General features: G+C 33.7%; 1 protein-coding gene across 1 annotated transcript; it reads right to left on the reverse strand.

Moving 5' to 3' along the window:
- Positions 1–1,503: 1,503 nt before the first annotated feature.
- Positions 1,504–11,907, reverse strand: LOC134847770 (phosphatidylserine synthase 1-like). The gene is made up of 8 exons (XM_063864986.1): positions 11,443–11,907; positions 11,059–11,181; positions 8,742–8,911; positions 5,043–5,258; positions 4,382–4,605; positions 3,429–3,621; positions 2,471–2,613; positions 1,504–2,169 (listed from the first exon to the last, which is right to left on the reverse strand). Exons 1-8 carry the CDS (start codon positions 11,903–11,905, stop codon positions 1,923–1,925), a joined length of 1,779 nt encoding a protein of 592 aa, XP_063721056.1. The 5' UTR covers positions 11,906–11,907; the 3' UTR covers positions 1,504–1,922.
- Between the last annotated feature and the right edge of the window lie 6,324 nt (positions 11,908–18,231).

Consider the following 18,231-nt stretch of genomic DNA (forward strand, 5'->3'; position numbering starts at 1 on the left):
GGTTATATTTGCTGTTTTCGAAAAAGACTAAAACAAAAATTTCGACAATAGGAAATCAAAAGAGCGAGAAGCAACAGCAAAACAAAGCCAACAGGGAGTTGGAAAACAGTCAATGAACGCAAGGAAATATAAAAAGATTTATTTTTTGAAATTGAATTGAACTCAAATAGTGCATATAAACCTATAAGCATTAATAAATGCAATGATATGTATGAATGCACTTCTGTAAAACATTAGAGCATTTAAGACTTGACCTTAAAAAATCATCACGACTTATATAAGAGTCTGAACTACGTTCAACGACTCTTGAAAAACCAAAAACAGCTACTTTTTGAATTTTTCCTCTAATTATTTCTTCAGAAATGTACCGTGAAAACTGACAATTGTAAACATAACCAACAGCCAGTTGAAAAAGAGTCAAAGAACGCAAGTAAACAGAAAAAAAACTTAAATTTCAAAATAAAAAATAGATGATCTTAAAACTCTTTGAAATTCAAGAACAAGTTATGATTCGCCCTTTTTTGATAAAGTTAACCGAATTTGAGAAAACTGGATTATTGGGTACAAATTTTTATTCCGCTCCAAAATCTGAAAACCAAATTCCACTTTCGAAATGAAATTGATCACGTTTTTTGTGACCTTTATACCCTTTTGCTGTTGTGACCCTTTTTGCTGTTTGATAGGGGAGTTTGCCTTTCTTTTAACAAAAAAAAATGAACTGAACTTGAAAATAAACCATAATTCAAACTGCAAAAAAGTAAATTTTAGCCTGAACTTTTTTAAGACTTTGATTTTTAAGAAGGAAATTTTAAGACTTTTACAGAAAAAAAATCATCGCGACCTATATAAGAGTCTGAATTACGTTCATCGACTGTCAATTAGCTTTCACTATCAATTTCATTCATTAACCGAAATCGTTATAGCAAAAAACTTTTAGAGGTGCCTAAATTCAAACAGTTGATACGCATATCATAATCACGTTGAGCTGGTGCTTTTCAATTCGCCTGGCGCTTCAAATAAACATAGCCAACTGACAGTTGGAAAAAAAAGAGTAATGAACGCAATGAAACTGCAACAAAGACTGACTTGGTTTTTTTTCAAAAACATTCAAATTTTAAGTTTCTAAAAAAATAAATGGCCTTAAAGCTCTTTGGATCCTTTTAACTTTAAGACTCATGAAAAAAATCATCGTGACCTAACAAGAGTCTGAACTACGTCAACCGACTCTTAAAAAGCACGATTCTACTACAAGATTCGAAACAGGGACCTCTAGAATAGGCGCCATGCGTCTTGACAGCAGCGCAACCTTGCCTTAGTCTACAAAAATTCATACTTCAATAATCAACACCAGGCAGCTCTTCTTCCCTTTCTTCTCCCTACATACGTCACTAAAGCGAACTGTTTAAAACATTTTCAAAATTATTATTGAATTGCAACAACTCACGGACAAATGAAATTTATAGTTACCTATTTTTCTATAAATGTTGCTAAATTTATGCAGCAACTGAGCAATAAATTAAATAAATAGACGATAAATTACAGCACAATGCAATTATTGCACATCTTGATACTTAAAATGAAATGAGAATACAAGATAAGAGTAAGCGGCAGCAATAAATTAGAAGTATGAAAGCTGCAATTATACTGAATAAGTTAATAAATTCATTCAGGTCTTACTTTTGCCATGATACGATATCATGTCGCTAATTTTCAAATCAATTTTTGAGCTTCTAAAATAAATTAGCCTTTTGCCAAGTTAGCATGAAAGCAAGAAAAGACGCTAAAAGACGCTCGCGAAGCCCCAGAAAATCAATATCTCATGTTTTCTTTTTGACAGAGATTTTAAGGAAAAGTTAAGACCGCAATTGCAAACTACGATTAATATAGATGATTGAATACTTAAATTAGACTTCTTTCAAGTTTTACTTGCTTCGAAGCTTTTTCAATTTGGATTTCGTTTTGGAGAGAGTAACTAGAAAATATTTGTTATAGAGTATCATAGAATATACACACATGATTGCGGCCAGTAGCTGGAGAGCGAGCCAGTAGACTACGTGCAATGGTCGCACAACAGCAAATATTTCGTCCCAGCCGAATCTAGCCACTCCGAACAACTCGACTGCTGTGATTGCAATGAACACCCACGCTTGCGTTCCCAGACGGTTACACCTGTTTTGGAATAAATTTGTTTTATGAAAACTGATATTTCAATGAACTGTAACAAATTTAATCATTTTCATCAAGAACACAAACCTTCTACGATATCGGAGGATCTTGTAGGAGCTTCGCTAGGGTGGGTTCAGATTTTCAAAAAAATTTGAAAAAATGGTCATATTTTTTAGGCCAGCAAAAATTATTTTGCTTAGCTCTTCCTAAACACTTAACAATCAATGTTTGACAAAGACCAGAGTTTTTAGGTGCGCGCTCCCCTTAAAATTGGTAAAAGTGCGCATGATTTTATGTTCCGTACCTGACATCCGTGGTATATGTGTAGTACTGTCTGACAGTGGGACATACACAGAACCCGAGGAGGACGAGACGACCCCAGTTAAACACGTGCTCTGTGGGGATCCTAAAGATGTGTTTCAGACAGAAACAGTTCAGCTCAGTTATCTGAAATAGAAAAAATTTAGAAATGAAAGCTCCGAATAAATAATCTCTTCGTGTAATAAAGGATTTAACTGCCCCCTTTCCTGAGGTACCTAGTAAATAATATCAACCCACCCCTATAAAGAACAATTTCAAAAATAAAGCAAGTATGAATTTGTATTGTACCTAGTACGTATCTTCCCTCTATTCAAAAACGGGGGGGGGGGGGGGGGTAAGGAAATAGTGAAAGAGATCGCATGGGATTTAGGAACTTAGACGACAGGAAATAAGACAATCACTTGCGTGCAAATTGCGTGAAACTTGTTTACAGACTTAAACTATCTTTTGGCTGAGTAAATACTGGTTGTGTCCAATTTAGACAATAACTTGCGAGCAAATTGCGTGTTTTGTTTACTGACTTAAATTTACTTTCGGCTGAGTAAATACTGGTAGTCCGTAAATTCCGTTTCTTTACGGTAGTCTAATTTGCTTGTCGTCTAACTTCCTAGGCCCCAGATCGTATTTTAATTTTTTTAATGATAAAACCAGAACCAAAACTCATATACGTCAGCCAGAATCTGAAATCGAGGCTAATTAAATCAGATCCACAATATAGAGAAATGTAAAAAGTTAGAACATGCAGAATTAACAAAATGGAGCAAATGAAATATTTCAGAAAGCTATTGCATACAAACGCCAATTTTCCAAGCAGAATATACATCTCAAGTCGGCTGAAATTTCAAGTTTGCATGAAAATTTTATTTAAATTTACCAGGTTGCTCTTTATAATTAATTCTTTCTATTCCAACTTTTTTGATTCTTATAATAGAATTACTAACTTGACACAAAAGTAGAATGATGAAGACTAGCATGATTCTGTTCCACACGTACTGCGGGTCACGTGCCATCTGAGACAGCCTAGTCCCGTAACTCTCATCCCCGTTGCCAGCACCATTAACACCCCCGTTGCCGTTTTCATTATTGGAGTAGGAAGTTGCACTGTAATGAGACCTCTTGACAGGTGACACAGACCTAGATGATCAGATATTCAACTAATGGTCACATTATTTTTTGAGGTAATTATTTGAGGCAAAATCAAAATCTAACAACAATAAGTTTTAGTTTTTTGACGACAGCTTGGTAAAAACATATTCGACTGAACTTGACTTTGATTAGATTACAGTGAGTGCTAATTCAGCATCTTCGATGATGACCAGGAGGAAGGGCACTTTATCACGTGCTGTGATGAGCAAGCGATCTAAAGGTGGCTTAACATGGCAACAGACAATTGGAAAAAAGCCAACTTCAAAAACGTCAAATTCGAATTTCAAAGGAAAAAAAATAGCCTTAAAGCTCTTTGAAATTCTGGAACAATTTATGATTGACACTTTTTTGACAAACTGACAAAACTAACCACCTTTGAGAAAACTGGATTAGTAAGTAAATGTTTTATTCCGCTGGGAAACCTGATAATTAAATTCCATTTTCGAAATTAGAAGTCAATCACCTTTTTCGTGACCTTTATACTTTTGCTGTTCGATAGTGGAGCTTGCCTCCCTTTTAGCAAAGGAAAGGAATTGAACTTGAAAAAAATCAAAAGTCAAGCCGCGAAAAAATAAATTTGAGCCTGAACAAAAAACGTAGAAAAATTAGAGAGAACAAGTTATCCGATTTTCGAAATTTTTTCCTGAAAAAAAAACAAACATCGAACTAGCACAACCTAAAAAGTGAAATTTCACTTGTTAAATTATTATTTTAACAAAAGCTATTTCCTCAGAGTAGCAAAGCTGACCTGGAATATTTGCTGTTTGGTCTTCTAGTGGAAGGTGTGTCGAACCATTGCACTCTGGTCCAAGACATGGGCGTGAACTGAAACAGTGCTCTCTTCATCTTGCCACTGGCACTGTTGATGTATTTGATGCTCTCCCAGTTGTATTCGCCCATCTCCAGCAGAGTGCACACTCGCATGCCTATGAAGATGCCGAAGCCGTTGCACAGCACCACGTCCAGAATCAACTATATAAACATACGTATACATTGTTAATCTGAAGACTTCGCCCATGCAAACGAAAAAGAAAACATAGTAAAAACATGGAAAAGTATCAATGAACTCGCAAACTAAAAAAAGTTTTGAAAGTGTCGAAAAAACTGGTTTAAAATTTCAATTTGAAATTTTTTTTTTGATGGTTTAAAATTTCAATAATTAGAATTTTTCTTTTCGTTTTATCAAGGAAAAATGTCGTCGAATATACCTATTTTATAATTACAATTCAATATGTTCTAGGCTTTCATTCGGATCCACTAATCACACAGCGAACAAATAAAAAAAATAACTTAAAAAAAAAAAACAATTTTTAAAATTCTGACAATTATTGTGGTCGCAACTTTCTGTGGTACTTCTTGCACAGCAACCAGCAATTCTTGTTTTCTTTACTTTTTTGTCTTCGCCTCACCTGGTCCCAAAGACACTCTTCGAAATTAGGCAGCACATGCATGAACAACATCTCAGTGATCTCCCACATGATACTGATGGTCCAACAGAGAGCACTGCTCCTCATCATCACCGCCTTAGACACGTAGCCTAGAAAGTGGGCTAATACAAACACGTCCAGTCTGCCTTTGATGGCGTCCCAACGAAGGTTCCAGCAGTCCACTGCGTACTCCTTTTCCTGAAAAAAAAACGACATATTACCCAGACGAAAACATGGTTTTTTTACCCGACTCAAACTCAACAAAAATGGGTATCGCGACAAATCGTAACAAAATGCAACTAGCAAAAATATACAAGTCGCCACAATTTAAGCCATAACTCACAAACTTTGAAAAATAATTTAAAACGTCATTGCAAGTATTGACTGCTTGCGCTTACATTCGACACGACTGGTAACATGCGCGTGAACTAAAGTTTGATAAGTATCTAGATATTGAGATAGACAGCTATCAATTTTTGCGCGCTGTCTTTTGATGCCAGTTTTCGTAATGCGCTCGAAATAAAACTGGTCTGATTACAATTTCAATTAAATTCAAGCAGGGGCGGATCTAGGATTTTCTCGAGGGGAGGGCGGATTTTCAAAAAATTGTCGAAAATTTTGACGACCTTTTTTTTAGGTCAGCCAAATTGATTTTCGGAGCCCTCCTAAAGCACTAAAAAGACGCTGTTTTAGTCAAATTTTCTGTGCCGCAGGCAAATTTTTGGATTCTGGATTCAAGCATGCAGTACAGCATTTCACTCAAACTTAAGCAGATTATCAAATAAACCAGCATCAAACCGCTTCCTAGCCAATGAAATTCGGGGTTTCCTTAAAAATTTCAACTGCATTTTTTTTGGATACGTTCTGTAAAGGGGAGCGGATTTCCAACTAATTTTCGAAAGCCTTAAAAAAATTTAGGGTCGCTCAGCCAAATATGGATGTCTCAAATATTTATTTTTCAAAACTTAAGCATGGGAATAGCCTCTTAGGAAAATAAGCACAATCTATTTTTGCGATAAAATTTATTATCGTATTTAGACAGTAGTCATCGAGATATGTAGTTTTCGAGAGTAGTAAAGACATTTATTTCTACAAGACGTCAAAATTTCAAAAAAAAACTTGAATTCCATACCGGCTTCTCTGCAAAAAGAATAGGGTGAATCATTTCATGCAGGGAAGATCTAACCACGCTGTTTGTTTGAAGAACCATCAATCTCAGAATCACCAGGAGAAAAAAGAAAGTTTCCAAAACATAGACAAAGTTTCAAAAATTGGACTTTTTCTAAGACTAAAATTTTTTTCAAATCGTAGGGCAGAGCCGCTTGCGCAAAAAAACTCGCGTAACTAGCTTTTTCTTTCGATTAAACCCTTAATCTCAGATTTGACACGGTAGTTTTTGAGGAAAAAGAGTTTCCAAAAAATGGTCGAAAGTTGAAAAAATGGACATTTTCTTATGTCATAACTTTTTTTTGTGAAGATAAAGGTGTAGCCATTTATGCCTACGAAAAGTTAACCACTTTTTAAAGCGATTGAACCCCTTAACCAAAATTTCACAAAATGGCCTTGTTTGAAATCATAACTTTCTATTACCGAAATTAGAGAATAGCCGCTCATGAAGGGGAATCCCCATTATTTGATCTTTAGATTGAAACACTCATGTCAGATTTTCTACATTTAAAATTTGAGAAAACGAAAAAATTCAACACAAGAGGTCAAAATTCCGTCTACTGAAAGTTTCGAAGGCCGCAGAACGTGGGGCAAAACAAAAAGAGACTTGCAAGCACGTAGAAGAGTAGCCGGTTTTTCTATAGCTACCTCTATTTTGAAAATCGGTCCAGTAGTTTGAAAGAAAAACTGAAAGTTTGCGAAAAGTGTTAAAACTTTGTTAAGCGCCGCAAAAAAAACAACGAACCCTATACTCTTACAAATACCTGTTTCTTTTTAAACCGGAATTAACACTAGTCAAAATTAAAGCAGCAACATATGCTATTAAACTGCCTATGCTTATATAGGCATAAACATGATTAACATGAAATACAAATTGAGCCACCAAATGATCACTTTTAATCGCGACTTAGGTGGGAAAAAATTAGTTTCTTCGTAGTAATACACTACACTTTATTGTGTAAGTAAGAATCAATCTAACTTGCTAATTAACTTTTCGAAAGTAAATTCCCTTCAATAATTACCCTACTGACAAGTAATCAACTCATGACAAGTTATTAACAGGTACATTCCCTTCCAATACTTACCCTAGTGACAAGTAATTAACTCATATTAACAACATAGGCGCTACGCGCAATACACCGAAGGCATAGAAAGCTATAAATACATACATGAATAATAAATAAAAGCAAAACTAAATGAAAGAAAATAATTAAATAAATATAGCAATAAATATCAACGAATAAACAAAACACACCTGATAAATAAATAAACAATAAAAAAATAAATCAATACATAAATAAATAAATACATACATAAATAAATAAATAAATAAATAAATAAACGCAAAACTGAAATGTACAAATAATTAAATTAACATGAAAAAATATATATCTCATGAACAAATAACCAAACAAACAGACCCATAAAATAAATAAATGAAAGTAAATGAATTAAATAAATACACATACATAAATAATAAAAGCAAAACTAAATGAAAGAAAGAATAATTAAATAAATATAGAAATAAATATCAACAAATAAACAAAACACACCTGATAAATAAATAAGCAATAAAAAAATAAATCAATACATAAATAAATAAATAAATACATAAATGAATACATAAATAAATAAATATATAAATAAATAAAAGCAAAAGTGAAATGTACAAATAATTAAATAGACATGAAAAAATATATATGAACAAATAACCAAACAAACAGACCCATAATATGAATAAATGAAAATAAATAAATGAAATAAATACACATACATAAATAATAAAAGCAAAACTAAATGAAAGAAAGAATAATTAAATAAATATAGAAATAAATATCAACAAATAAACAAAACACACCTGATAAATAAATAAGCAATAAAAAAATAAATGAATACATAAATAAATAAATAAATACATAAATAAATACATAAATAAATAAATAAATAAATAAATAAAAGCAAAAGTGAAATGTACAAATAATTAAATAGACATGAAAAAATATATATGAACAAATAACCAAACAAACAGACCCATAATATAAATAAATGAAAATAAATAAATTAAATAAATACACACGCAGAAATAATAAAAGCAAAACTAAATGAAAGAAAGAATAATTAAATAAATAAACAAAACACGTGATAAAAATAAACAAAAATAAATATGTACATACATAAATTATAAATAAATATAAGCAAACTAAACATAATTAAATAAATAGAAGAACAGATAATTAAATAAATAAAGATGAACAAATAAAGAAACAAACATACGCAATCACGTGACATAGCGCGATATAGTCCAGCCCACATGATAATTGATAACTGTGGACGTTATTTGTCGACACTTGACAACAGACAACATTAAAAAAAAACCGTTACACGATACCATAACACCTTGACTAAAGTCTTCGGTGTAATGATTCGAAAAGTATCATATTTATGAGCTGTTGATCATGCCTATCCTGCTGATTTTAAAACGAAACAAGCCGAATATGTTTAAACTCTGCTCACGTCGAGGTGATTGAAGTCGATTGATGAGTCGAAGTAGTTGATGATACCCTGGATCTGTCTTTTGGTAAGGTTCACCATGAACACCAGTGCACACAGGTACAACATCGAAGCCCCAAACACTATGCGCCAGATGGCTGGGTGGGGACGCACAAAGGGTCCATTTGGGAACACTAAACAATCAGAACAATTGATGAGCTAAACAAAACCGATAACTAGATAAAAACAAAAATATCCCTGCTTGTTTTTTCTTCCAAGTAACAAAATTTTTGAATGTCCTGTTTGTGAGCGTCTCTGAGTGTGTTGAAGGGCTATTTTGGATTGGCTTTGCAGCTCGAGTCACAAACAAAAGGGCTTTAATATCAAGTTTTTTAACATCTGCCGCTTATTTGTAGCATAGAGATTTGCGTGATATTTCACACCCCAGAATTTTTCCTCTACTATAAGGTTAGGGCAAAAAATATGCATCCAACGTCGTCAAATAAAAACTCCTAAAAAGATCGACTTATATCGGCACAATTCTGAAGGAACGGGAGCTAAAAAAAATAGGTCTTACAGATGTTTTTGTGTTTCAGTATATTTTTTTGTGTTTCAGGGTCGCTCGGAAATCAACCTGGTCTCCATAAAAAAACGAAAATCTTTACTTTTCTTTAAAAACCCGCCTTCTCTCCTCGAGAATATCATACATCCTCTCTTGACCGGGTGCTTGGCGCTTTTCCTCATTTCTACTTGCGCTGATTATTGAAACAGCCATTTGGTTCACAATGGGGGAGGACAAGAATAACACACAGGCGAAGCTCAGCTTCGCACCACTTGTGATACAAATTTGATTAAAATCAAACGGAAAATTTTGATTGAAATCAAACGGAAACCACTTGTGATACAAATTTGATTAAAATCAAACGGATGGTTGATTGAATTTAAATTTGTAAATACCATGCGGTAACAAAGCTGAAAATACGAGCAGAAACCTTTCATGCCGAAAAAAAGACCCAAAAACATTCTATTTAAAAATTTTTTATGTCCCTTTTCCCCTTAGAGCACACGCACGCACATGAACTTTTTTGATCCCCGAACGACGCAATAAAATGCCAGCAAATCAATATAAATTCAGCCGAAACTTATTAAACTGAAAAAATGACAAACGAAAAAAAAACGTATTTTGACAAATCGAGGTGGTAAAATTACGACCAGTTATTTTCAGTATCAAAAACAAATTTCGAACTTTGTTCATTACTCTTAAAAATAGTCCTGGAAAGAAAATTATTTCGGAAAAACAAACATAGTTATGAAACAGTTGGAAAAAATTCAATGAACGCAAGTAAACAAAAAAAAACTTTTGAATTTCGAAGAAAAAAATAGATGGTCTTAAAGCTCTTCGGATTTGTAGAACAAATTATTGTGGACACTTTTTTGATTAAACTACCCAATTTGAGAAAACTGGATCAGTATGTAATTCTTTATTTCGCAGGAAAATCTGATAATTAAATTCAATTTTCGAAGTTAGAAGCCAATCACGTTTTTCGTGACATTTACATATTGCTGTTCGATATTGGAGTTTGCCTTTTGACAATAGAAATGCACTGAAATTCGAACTGTGAAAAAACTCAAAACTGAGCGTGAACAAAGTTCGAGACTTTTTCCTTAAAAAAAACAATAACAAAACCAGCAAGATCTATATAAGAGTACTCACTACGTTCATTACTCTCCACAAGGATAGCCGGTTGCTGTGTAAGAAGCACAATGTTCCGACCACATTCAAAAAAACTCCAATATAGGTTTTTCCTTTTTTCTTCGAATTAATGTTGTTTCTTGTGCGTGGTGTGATGCTAGAACTATATAAACGCGTCTAAAGTAAGTAAGTTAGGCATTATCGTCTAAAGAAGTTTTCAAAAAAAAATAAACTAAAAAAAAAGAAATTTCATTTTTCAATTTTTCATTTTTTTTATGGAAAAATATTATTACCAAGGAGGCGCTAAATAAAAATTGAAAAGCTAGTTCGCTTAGTAAAATCGAAGATTTTTAGCCTAAAATGGCTTATTTTCAGAATGAACGACGTTACTTACTCGACTGCTTTACTCGCACGAAATTAGGTCAAAACTCAAAACTTGTTTTTTTTTCTCGACACCGGGACAAAAACTTGAAAGTTTTGAAATTTGGTTCAAATCGCGACTAAAACGGCTGGATTATGATATATCACAGACCCATTCCATGATTATTCGCGATACCTGATTTTGTGTGGATAAAAAAAAACTAAATCACCCGAATACAAAATTCCTCCCCACTTTTAATGGTCGGAACAAAAACATGATAAGCTCACCTAAAATACTGAGACCGAGGACGAAAAAGGAGCCCATGGTTATGAATCCACGACTCAAGTTTAGCACTTCATTTGAGTCGTCCCTGTACCAGCTCACAGCGAACAGAATCGTCAGAGATACAGCTGAAACAACATCACCCAATTGCTATCCATATGAATAGTTATACTACAAAGTTAAACATAGCGAACATACAGTTTGAAAAGCGTCAATGAACTCAAGTCAACAAAAAATGAATTGGCGATTCTGGAAACACAAGCAAAAATAATTATCCGTAGCACCGTAACTTTCATTTTGAACTACGCATTACAAACCCATCGCTCAATTAATCACCATTTATAAGGCAATTAAAAATGAGAAAGATGATGTAAATTGTACAGACTGACCTAAAAGTGTGAGCGAGTGTGGTTTATAGAAAAACTCCAGCGTGATATCTTTCACTTCATAATTGTCGAAATCACGGACAAAATTTTCATCCTCCGAATCGGCCGTAAAATATCCCGAAGATACACTCGAATTAAACTTCCGAGAACTATAGCTAGAGTAGTGTCGAGGCGAAGTTCTCGAATTAAACGATCTACTGTATCGCGACGGACTCGTGCTTCGTTCGGCATCATCTTCCGAGTTCACAATACTAGCCGTTCTTTGTCTGATAGTAACTTCGTCGCCATCAGATTGACCCGAGTAGTGTACTCGACGTTTAGGCGTGGTGATGATGGGTGAGGTAACTTTGCTCCGAGTGCGAGGTCCTTCGTCGCCAGAAGAAACTGTGGTTCCATTTGAGAAGACAGTAGGAGAGTTTGACGGCGAAGAATTTGCCCCGACAACCCCACCCGGAAGACTGCTCATGGGACTCTGAAAAATAGTAATAATCTTTTTACTGTATTTCGTTTTCCTAAAACATAGTTTATATAAATCCAAGCTATGCACGCACATATGCAGGAAAATTACGCTGATGTTTTTTCCGTGATTTAGAGGGTAGGTCTTTTTGAAGCCCAAGCACTATGGTGCTCAAGTCTGGGTAATAATATTGGAAAAACCTCCGTCTTCCACTTTGAGCGGGTCACTAGACCCTTATCATTTGGGGAATGACTGGGAAAAAAATTACCATCTTCAACTTTGATTCGATTTTATCGAACTTAAAAAAGTCATGGTAAAATATTTCTTTAAGTAACAAGAAAATATCTATTCTACATATAGGATTTTTCATCGATTACTCACTAATTCAGTTTCGATATTTTACAATTACATCGTTTCACAAATCAAACACTACTAATAAATTACTTCAAAAATGTAGATGTCATATAGAATGCCATACAGCTAAACAAATCATGGGATAGCATAAATCGACAATGAATCAAACGTGAATACTCAGCTGAACTGAACTAAAATAAGTGTTTTAGATATTTTGACATTCCAAAACTATACATTTATTTAAACAAGAAACTATTTTGCTAGTAATATTCAAAAAAGGAATTACAAACATTAAAACTTTGAAAAAAAAAGCTGACGGTTGGTTTCAACTTGATGAAAGTTTGAAACAACAAAAAATTGTAAATCAACAAAACCATGGCTTGCCCAACAAAGATGATCAAAGCAAACCTGCTTCTAGAGGCTAAAAAACTGCAGAAATTGCGAGAAGAAAAAAATCAGAAGCTAGTCCAGAAAGATACCATTTTCAAAACGCAAGTCGAACTACAAGAATCTCGTCTACAACAACATAAGCTACAAGATCAACAGGAAACTATCGGAAGACTGGAAAAAGATGTAGAATTTTTCGAAAAAAAAAATAATAATTGACAACTTATTACAGCAAAAACAAGAAGCGGAGCATCCGAAATTTCAACAAATCAATGACAAATTTTAGCCCAAATTCGTACCTCGGTTTGCAAAAACCTCATAATATAGGACAGCTCACACCTAAAAATTAACCGACAGGATATTGGGCTACTAACCGCATTACATTCATATTCATCAGCTACTATAAATGACGTAAATAGTATTGTTGACAAATATACTTACGGGACAAAAGTTCAAACGCTTGTTATGCATGTGGGACATAATTCTACTGATGGGGGACTAACCGGAAAAGAATCTTGTGAACAACTTCGTGAAACTATTGAGATATCCATTGAAAAATTCAAGCCTCAAAGTTGCAGTTTGCAAAATAACTCCTGTGAAAAACCATTTGGCAGAGATCAACACAACACTGAAATAAACATTTTCAATGATGCTCTGGAAAACATGTGTTTGGAAATGGATGGTTCTTTCCTGGTCAAAAGTTGTGTGTGAATACTAATCTAACAGCTAATAACTAACATTTGTGACGACGTAGTGTAGTGCACCCAAATGCCAGTGGCATTCAACTACTAGTGGAAAATCTAAGGGTCTATTTTACTGAATAGGGTCTAACCATTTCTAATGCTGAAATTAAATCGCGGAAAATAATTCGCAAACCAAAGGATGTTCGAGTTACAATTTCGACTGGCAGTTGATGAAATTGCAATTTTGCCGGTTTTTCAATTTTTTGTGCTTTTAGTTCCAGAATTGAACATCAAAACAACCCTTTTTTGCAAAACGTTATTTACTCAAACGTTCTTCCATTTAAAGAAAATAACACAATCAAATATCGGTCTTATTTATATCTGTATGGACTATTGTATTATAGTGACTTCAATTTTTTGCGTATCTTAGTCCTCTCAGGAGACATTGAGGAGAATCGTGGTCACTTTCATGAACTGCAAAAACTATTATCTTATGAACAATTTTTGGAAACTGAAAGTCAATCTAACACAGTCAAATTTTGCTTGATAAATATCAGAAGCGTGCAAAACAAATTTGAGAAATTGTTGATTTTTAGGTGAAATTTCGATGAACACTATAGTTGTAGCAACAGAAACATGGCTCAATATCAAAACAATAGAAAATACTTTTTAAGCTCAGGGCATACTTTTGTTATCTTTCACTCTCAGGATGGACAGGTCTAAAAAGAGGGGAAGGTGTTAGAAATTGGACTCCTTTATCTTCCAAAATTCCTCGTAAAGTAAAGATCTCATGACTGCTGACAAAGTTTTTTTGAGTCATTATGGGTTGAAATTGAGTCATGCTTGAAAAAACTTTAATTAATGTTTCGCTCAAGAAAAACCTCTCCGTGCTTTTTTGAAAATTGAGGTGGTAAAATTTCTCAAGCGTTTGCTTCAAAATGGAAGTTTTTAAATTTGGGGACTACATTACAAATCTTTAAAAACAAGACGAGTCATCAAAACTTTACGACTTTGCTGCAAATGATGCTCTGGAAAACATGTGTTTGGAAATGGATGGTTCTTTCCCTGGTCAAAAGTTGTGTGTGAATACTAATCTAACAGCTAATAACTAACATTTGTGACGACGTAGTGTAGTGCACCCAAATGCCAGTGGCATTCAACTACTAGTGGAAAATCTAAGGGTCTATTTTACTGAATAGGGTCTAACCATTTCTAATGCTGAAATTAAATCGCGGAAAATAATTCGCAAACCAAAGGATGTTCGAGTTACAATTTCGACTGGCAGTTGATGAAATTGCAATTTTGCCGGTTTTTCAATTTTTTGTGCTTTTAGTTCCAGAATTGAACATCAAAACAACCCTTTTTTGCAAAACGTTATTTACTCAAACGTTCTTCCATTTAAAAAAAATAACACAATCAAATATCGGTCTTATTTATATCTGTATGGACTATTGTATTATATTGACTTCAATTTTTTGCGTATCTTAGTCCTCTCAGGAGACATTGAGGAGAATCGTGGTCACTTTCATGAACTGCAAAAACTATTATCTTATGAACAATTTTTGGAAACTGAAAGTCAATCTAACACAGTCAAATTTTGCTTGATAAATATCAGAAGCGTGCAAAACAAATTTGAGAAATTGTTTATTTTTAGGTGAAATTTCGATGAACACTATAGTTGTAGCAACAGAAACATGGCTCAATATCAAAACAATAGCAAATACTTTTTAAGCTCAGGGCATACTTTTGTTATCTTTCACTCTCAGGATGGACAGGTCTAAAAAGAGGGGAAGGTGTTAGAAATTGGACTCCTTTATCTTCCAAAATTCCTCGTAAAGTAAAGATCTCATGACTGCTGACAAAGTTTTTTTGAGTCATTATGGGTTGAAATTGAGTCATGCTTGAAAAAACTTTAATTAATGTTTCGCTCAAGAAAAACCTCTCCGTGCTTTTTGGAAAATTGAGGTGGTAAAATTCCTCAAGCGTTTGCTTCAAAATGGAAGTTTTTAAATTTGGGGACTACATTACAAATCTTTAAAAACAAGACGAGTCATCAAAACTTTACGACTTTGCTGCAAATGATGCTCTGGAAAACATGTGTTTGGAAATGGATGGTTCTTTCCCTGGTCAAAAGTTGTGTGTGAATACTAATCTAACAGCTAATAACTAACATTTGTGACGACGTAATGTAGTGCACCCAAATGCCAGTGGCATTCAACTACTAGTGGAAAATCTAAGGGTCTATTTTACTGAATAGGGTCTAACCATTTCTAATGCTGAAATTAAATCGCGGAAAATAATTCGCAAACCAAATGATGTTCGAGTTACAATTTCGACTGGCAGTTGATGAAATTGCAATTTTGCCGGTTTTTCAATTTTTTGTGCTTTTAGTTCCAGAATTGAACATCAAAACAACCCTTTTTTGCAAAACGTTATTTACTCAAACGTTCTTCCATTTAAAGAAAATAACACAATCAAATATCGGTCTTATTTATATCTGTATGGACTATTGTATTATATTGACTTCAATTTTTTGCGTATCTTAGTCCTCTGAGGAGACATTGAGGAGAATCGTGGTCACTTTCATGAACTGCAAAAACTATTATCTTATGAACAATTTTTGGAAACTGAAAGTCAATCTAACACAGTCAAATTTTGCTTGATAAATATCAGAAGCGTGCAAAACAAATTTGAGAAATTGTTGATTTTAAGGTGAAATTTCGATGACACTATAGTTGTAGCAACAGAAAGATGGCTCAACATCAAAACAATAGTAAATACTTTTTAAGCTCAGGGCATACTTTTGTTATCTTTCACTCTCAGGATGGACAAGTCTAAAAAGAGGGGAAGGTGTTAGAAATTGGACTCCTTTATCTTCCAAAATTCCTCGTAAAGTAAAGATCTCATGACTGCTGACAAAGTTTTTTTGAGTCATTATGGGTTGAAATTGAGTCATGCTTGAAAAAACTTTAATTAATGTTTCGCTCAAGAAAAACCTCTCTCCGTGCTTTTTTGAAAATTGAGGTGGTAAAATTTCTCAAGCGTTTGCTTCAAAATGGAAGTTTTTAAATTTGGGGACTACATTACAGATCTTTAAAAACAAGACGAGTCATCAAAACTTTACGACTTTGCTGCAAATTGAGGCTTAACTATACCAAGGGTCACTAAACCATCACGTGTAACCGATAATAATCTCTCACTTATCGACCCTGGCTTAGTTTCAAAACCAAATAAATTATGTTAATTCGTACGAATTACATTTCAACACAGACCACTATATGCTTACAAATGAAACATTAATTTCTTGCAATTAGATCAATAAACTGCGTTCGACACATCGTATCATTAGAAACAAGAATTCTGCTTTATAGATCATTAGTTTTGTCTTATTTATCTGTCAGCTCAGCATTTTTTCAAAATCTACCCATGTCTCAATTTAACAGAATAAACAGACAAAATAATTGGGGAAACAAAGTGTGCTATCTGCGCAGAAAATATGATCATGCACGAGATCTACTTCTCAAGTCTAACGTTTTACCGGCCGAACTTTTCATTTCCCAGCGTTGCTCGACTAGAATGTTCAAGGTGGTTAAAAAATAATAAGAAAAATGAAACTGGTAGGCAGTTTATCTTAAACAGAGTACCAATGAAACTAACTAACGCACAAAACATATAAAACAAAACAGATTCCTAAAAACAAATTGTGGAAAGCAGGCGGTGTTAAACAATACTTAAATGGAACGCTGAGAAAAGTTAAAGCTATATTAAAATTTAAACTTGAAATTGAAAAATTTAAAATAGAAATACACAAAAAAATTCCTATTGACAGAGATCCAATGGTTTTTACGAGATTATTTTTATATTTAATGTATTTGTATTCTTTTATTCATTTTACTCATACAAGTTGTATTTGTAAAATTACATGCCGGTGTAGTTGTTCATTTTTAGCTATTAGGATAATTCCATTTTGTAGCAGCATGTATGTTTAACCAAGCGGTTATTTTGAATTCACATGTTTGTGAAAAAAAACTTTTTTTTTCAACTTCATTACCAAGGAAGCGCTAAAAGAAGCTCCCAAAATCAATTTTCCGTTCAGTAAAATCAATTTTTCGCTGCATAAGTTTCAAATAACGAACGGTACTCAATTGCTCTACTCGTTCGAAAATAGACTTAATTAAAAATTTCAAACCGGTTTTTCTGGACACTGGGAAAACTTTCTAAGCATTGTTTGTGAGCACTACAAGCAAAACCCCAGCAAAATTGCTGCGATCCAACATCGGTGACGGTAAACAACAAAAGGATCAGGACCGGAAGGATCAAATTGTTCAAAAACGCTCTAGGATTCTAATTTAAAAAAAAGAAAGAAGGCATCTAACTGAGAAAAAAGAAGCTAGGCTATCAGTATTATTCCAAAAATATAACAAAAATAGCCGGTTGCTGAGCAAGTGGCACCCAGTGTTCCTACCATAATAAAAAAAAACTGAACCAAAATTCTTCTTCAAATTAGTGTCGTTCTGTGCGTGGCGCGACACGAGAGCTGTACAAACGCGCAGAAACTTAGTGAATTAGGCATAAACGACCATTGTTTTAGAAAAAAATTCCAAGTTTTTCCACAAAATTTTTTAAAATTTCCTTTAAAAAACGTTTAATTTACAAAGCGCTAAACGAAACTTCCGTAACTAACTTTCGCTGAGTAAAATCAATTTTTTAGACTAAGCGGCCAGTTTTTATATAGTTAACAAAACTCAATCTTTTTAATTGCCTTAAACTCGTATAAAAAACAAAAATTTCAATTCCAATCACTACTGAAAGGGCTTTAATATGATATATCACTCGAGCAATTTCGATGATTAATTGTGGTACTTGATGTTGCGAAAGAAAAACACCCAAATTGAATGGTCGGAACAGAAA

Source organism: Symsagittifera roscoffensis, chromosome 6 (genome assembly GCF_963678635.1).
Source record: "Symsagittifera roscoffensis chromosome 6, txSymRosc1.1, whole genome shotgun sequence".
In the NCBI taxonomy this organism is placed as follows: domain Eukaryota; kingdom Metazoa; phylum Xenacoelomorpha; order Acoela; family Convolutidae; genus Symsagittifera; species Symsagittifera roscoffensis.

Excerpts from the sequence above, each read along its gene's own strand:
- LOC134847770 (XM_063864986.1), bottom strand. The coding sequence starts at position 11,905 with ATGAGCAGTCTTCCGGGTGGGGTTGTCGGGGCAAATTCTTCGCCGTCA. Across the intron at positions 11,182-11,442 it reads ACACTCGCTCACACTTTTAG|CTGTATCTCTGACGATTCTG; the intron begins GTCAGTCTGTAC and ends ATGTTGTTTCAG. Across the intron at positions 4,606-5,042 it reads AAGAGTGTCTTTGGGACCAG|TTGATTCTGGACGTGGTGCT; the intron begins GTGAGGCGAAGA and ends ATGTTTATATAG.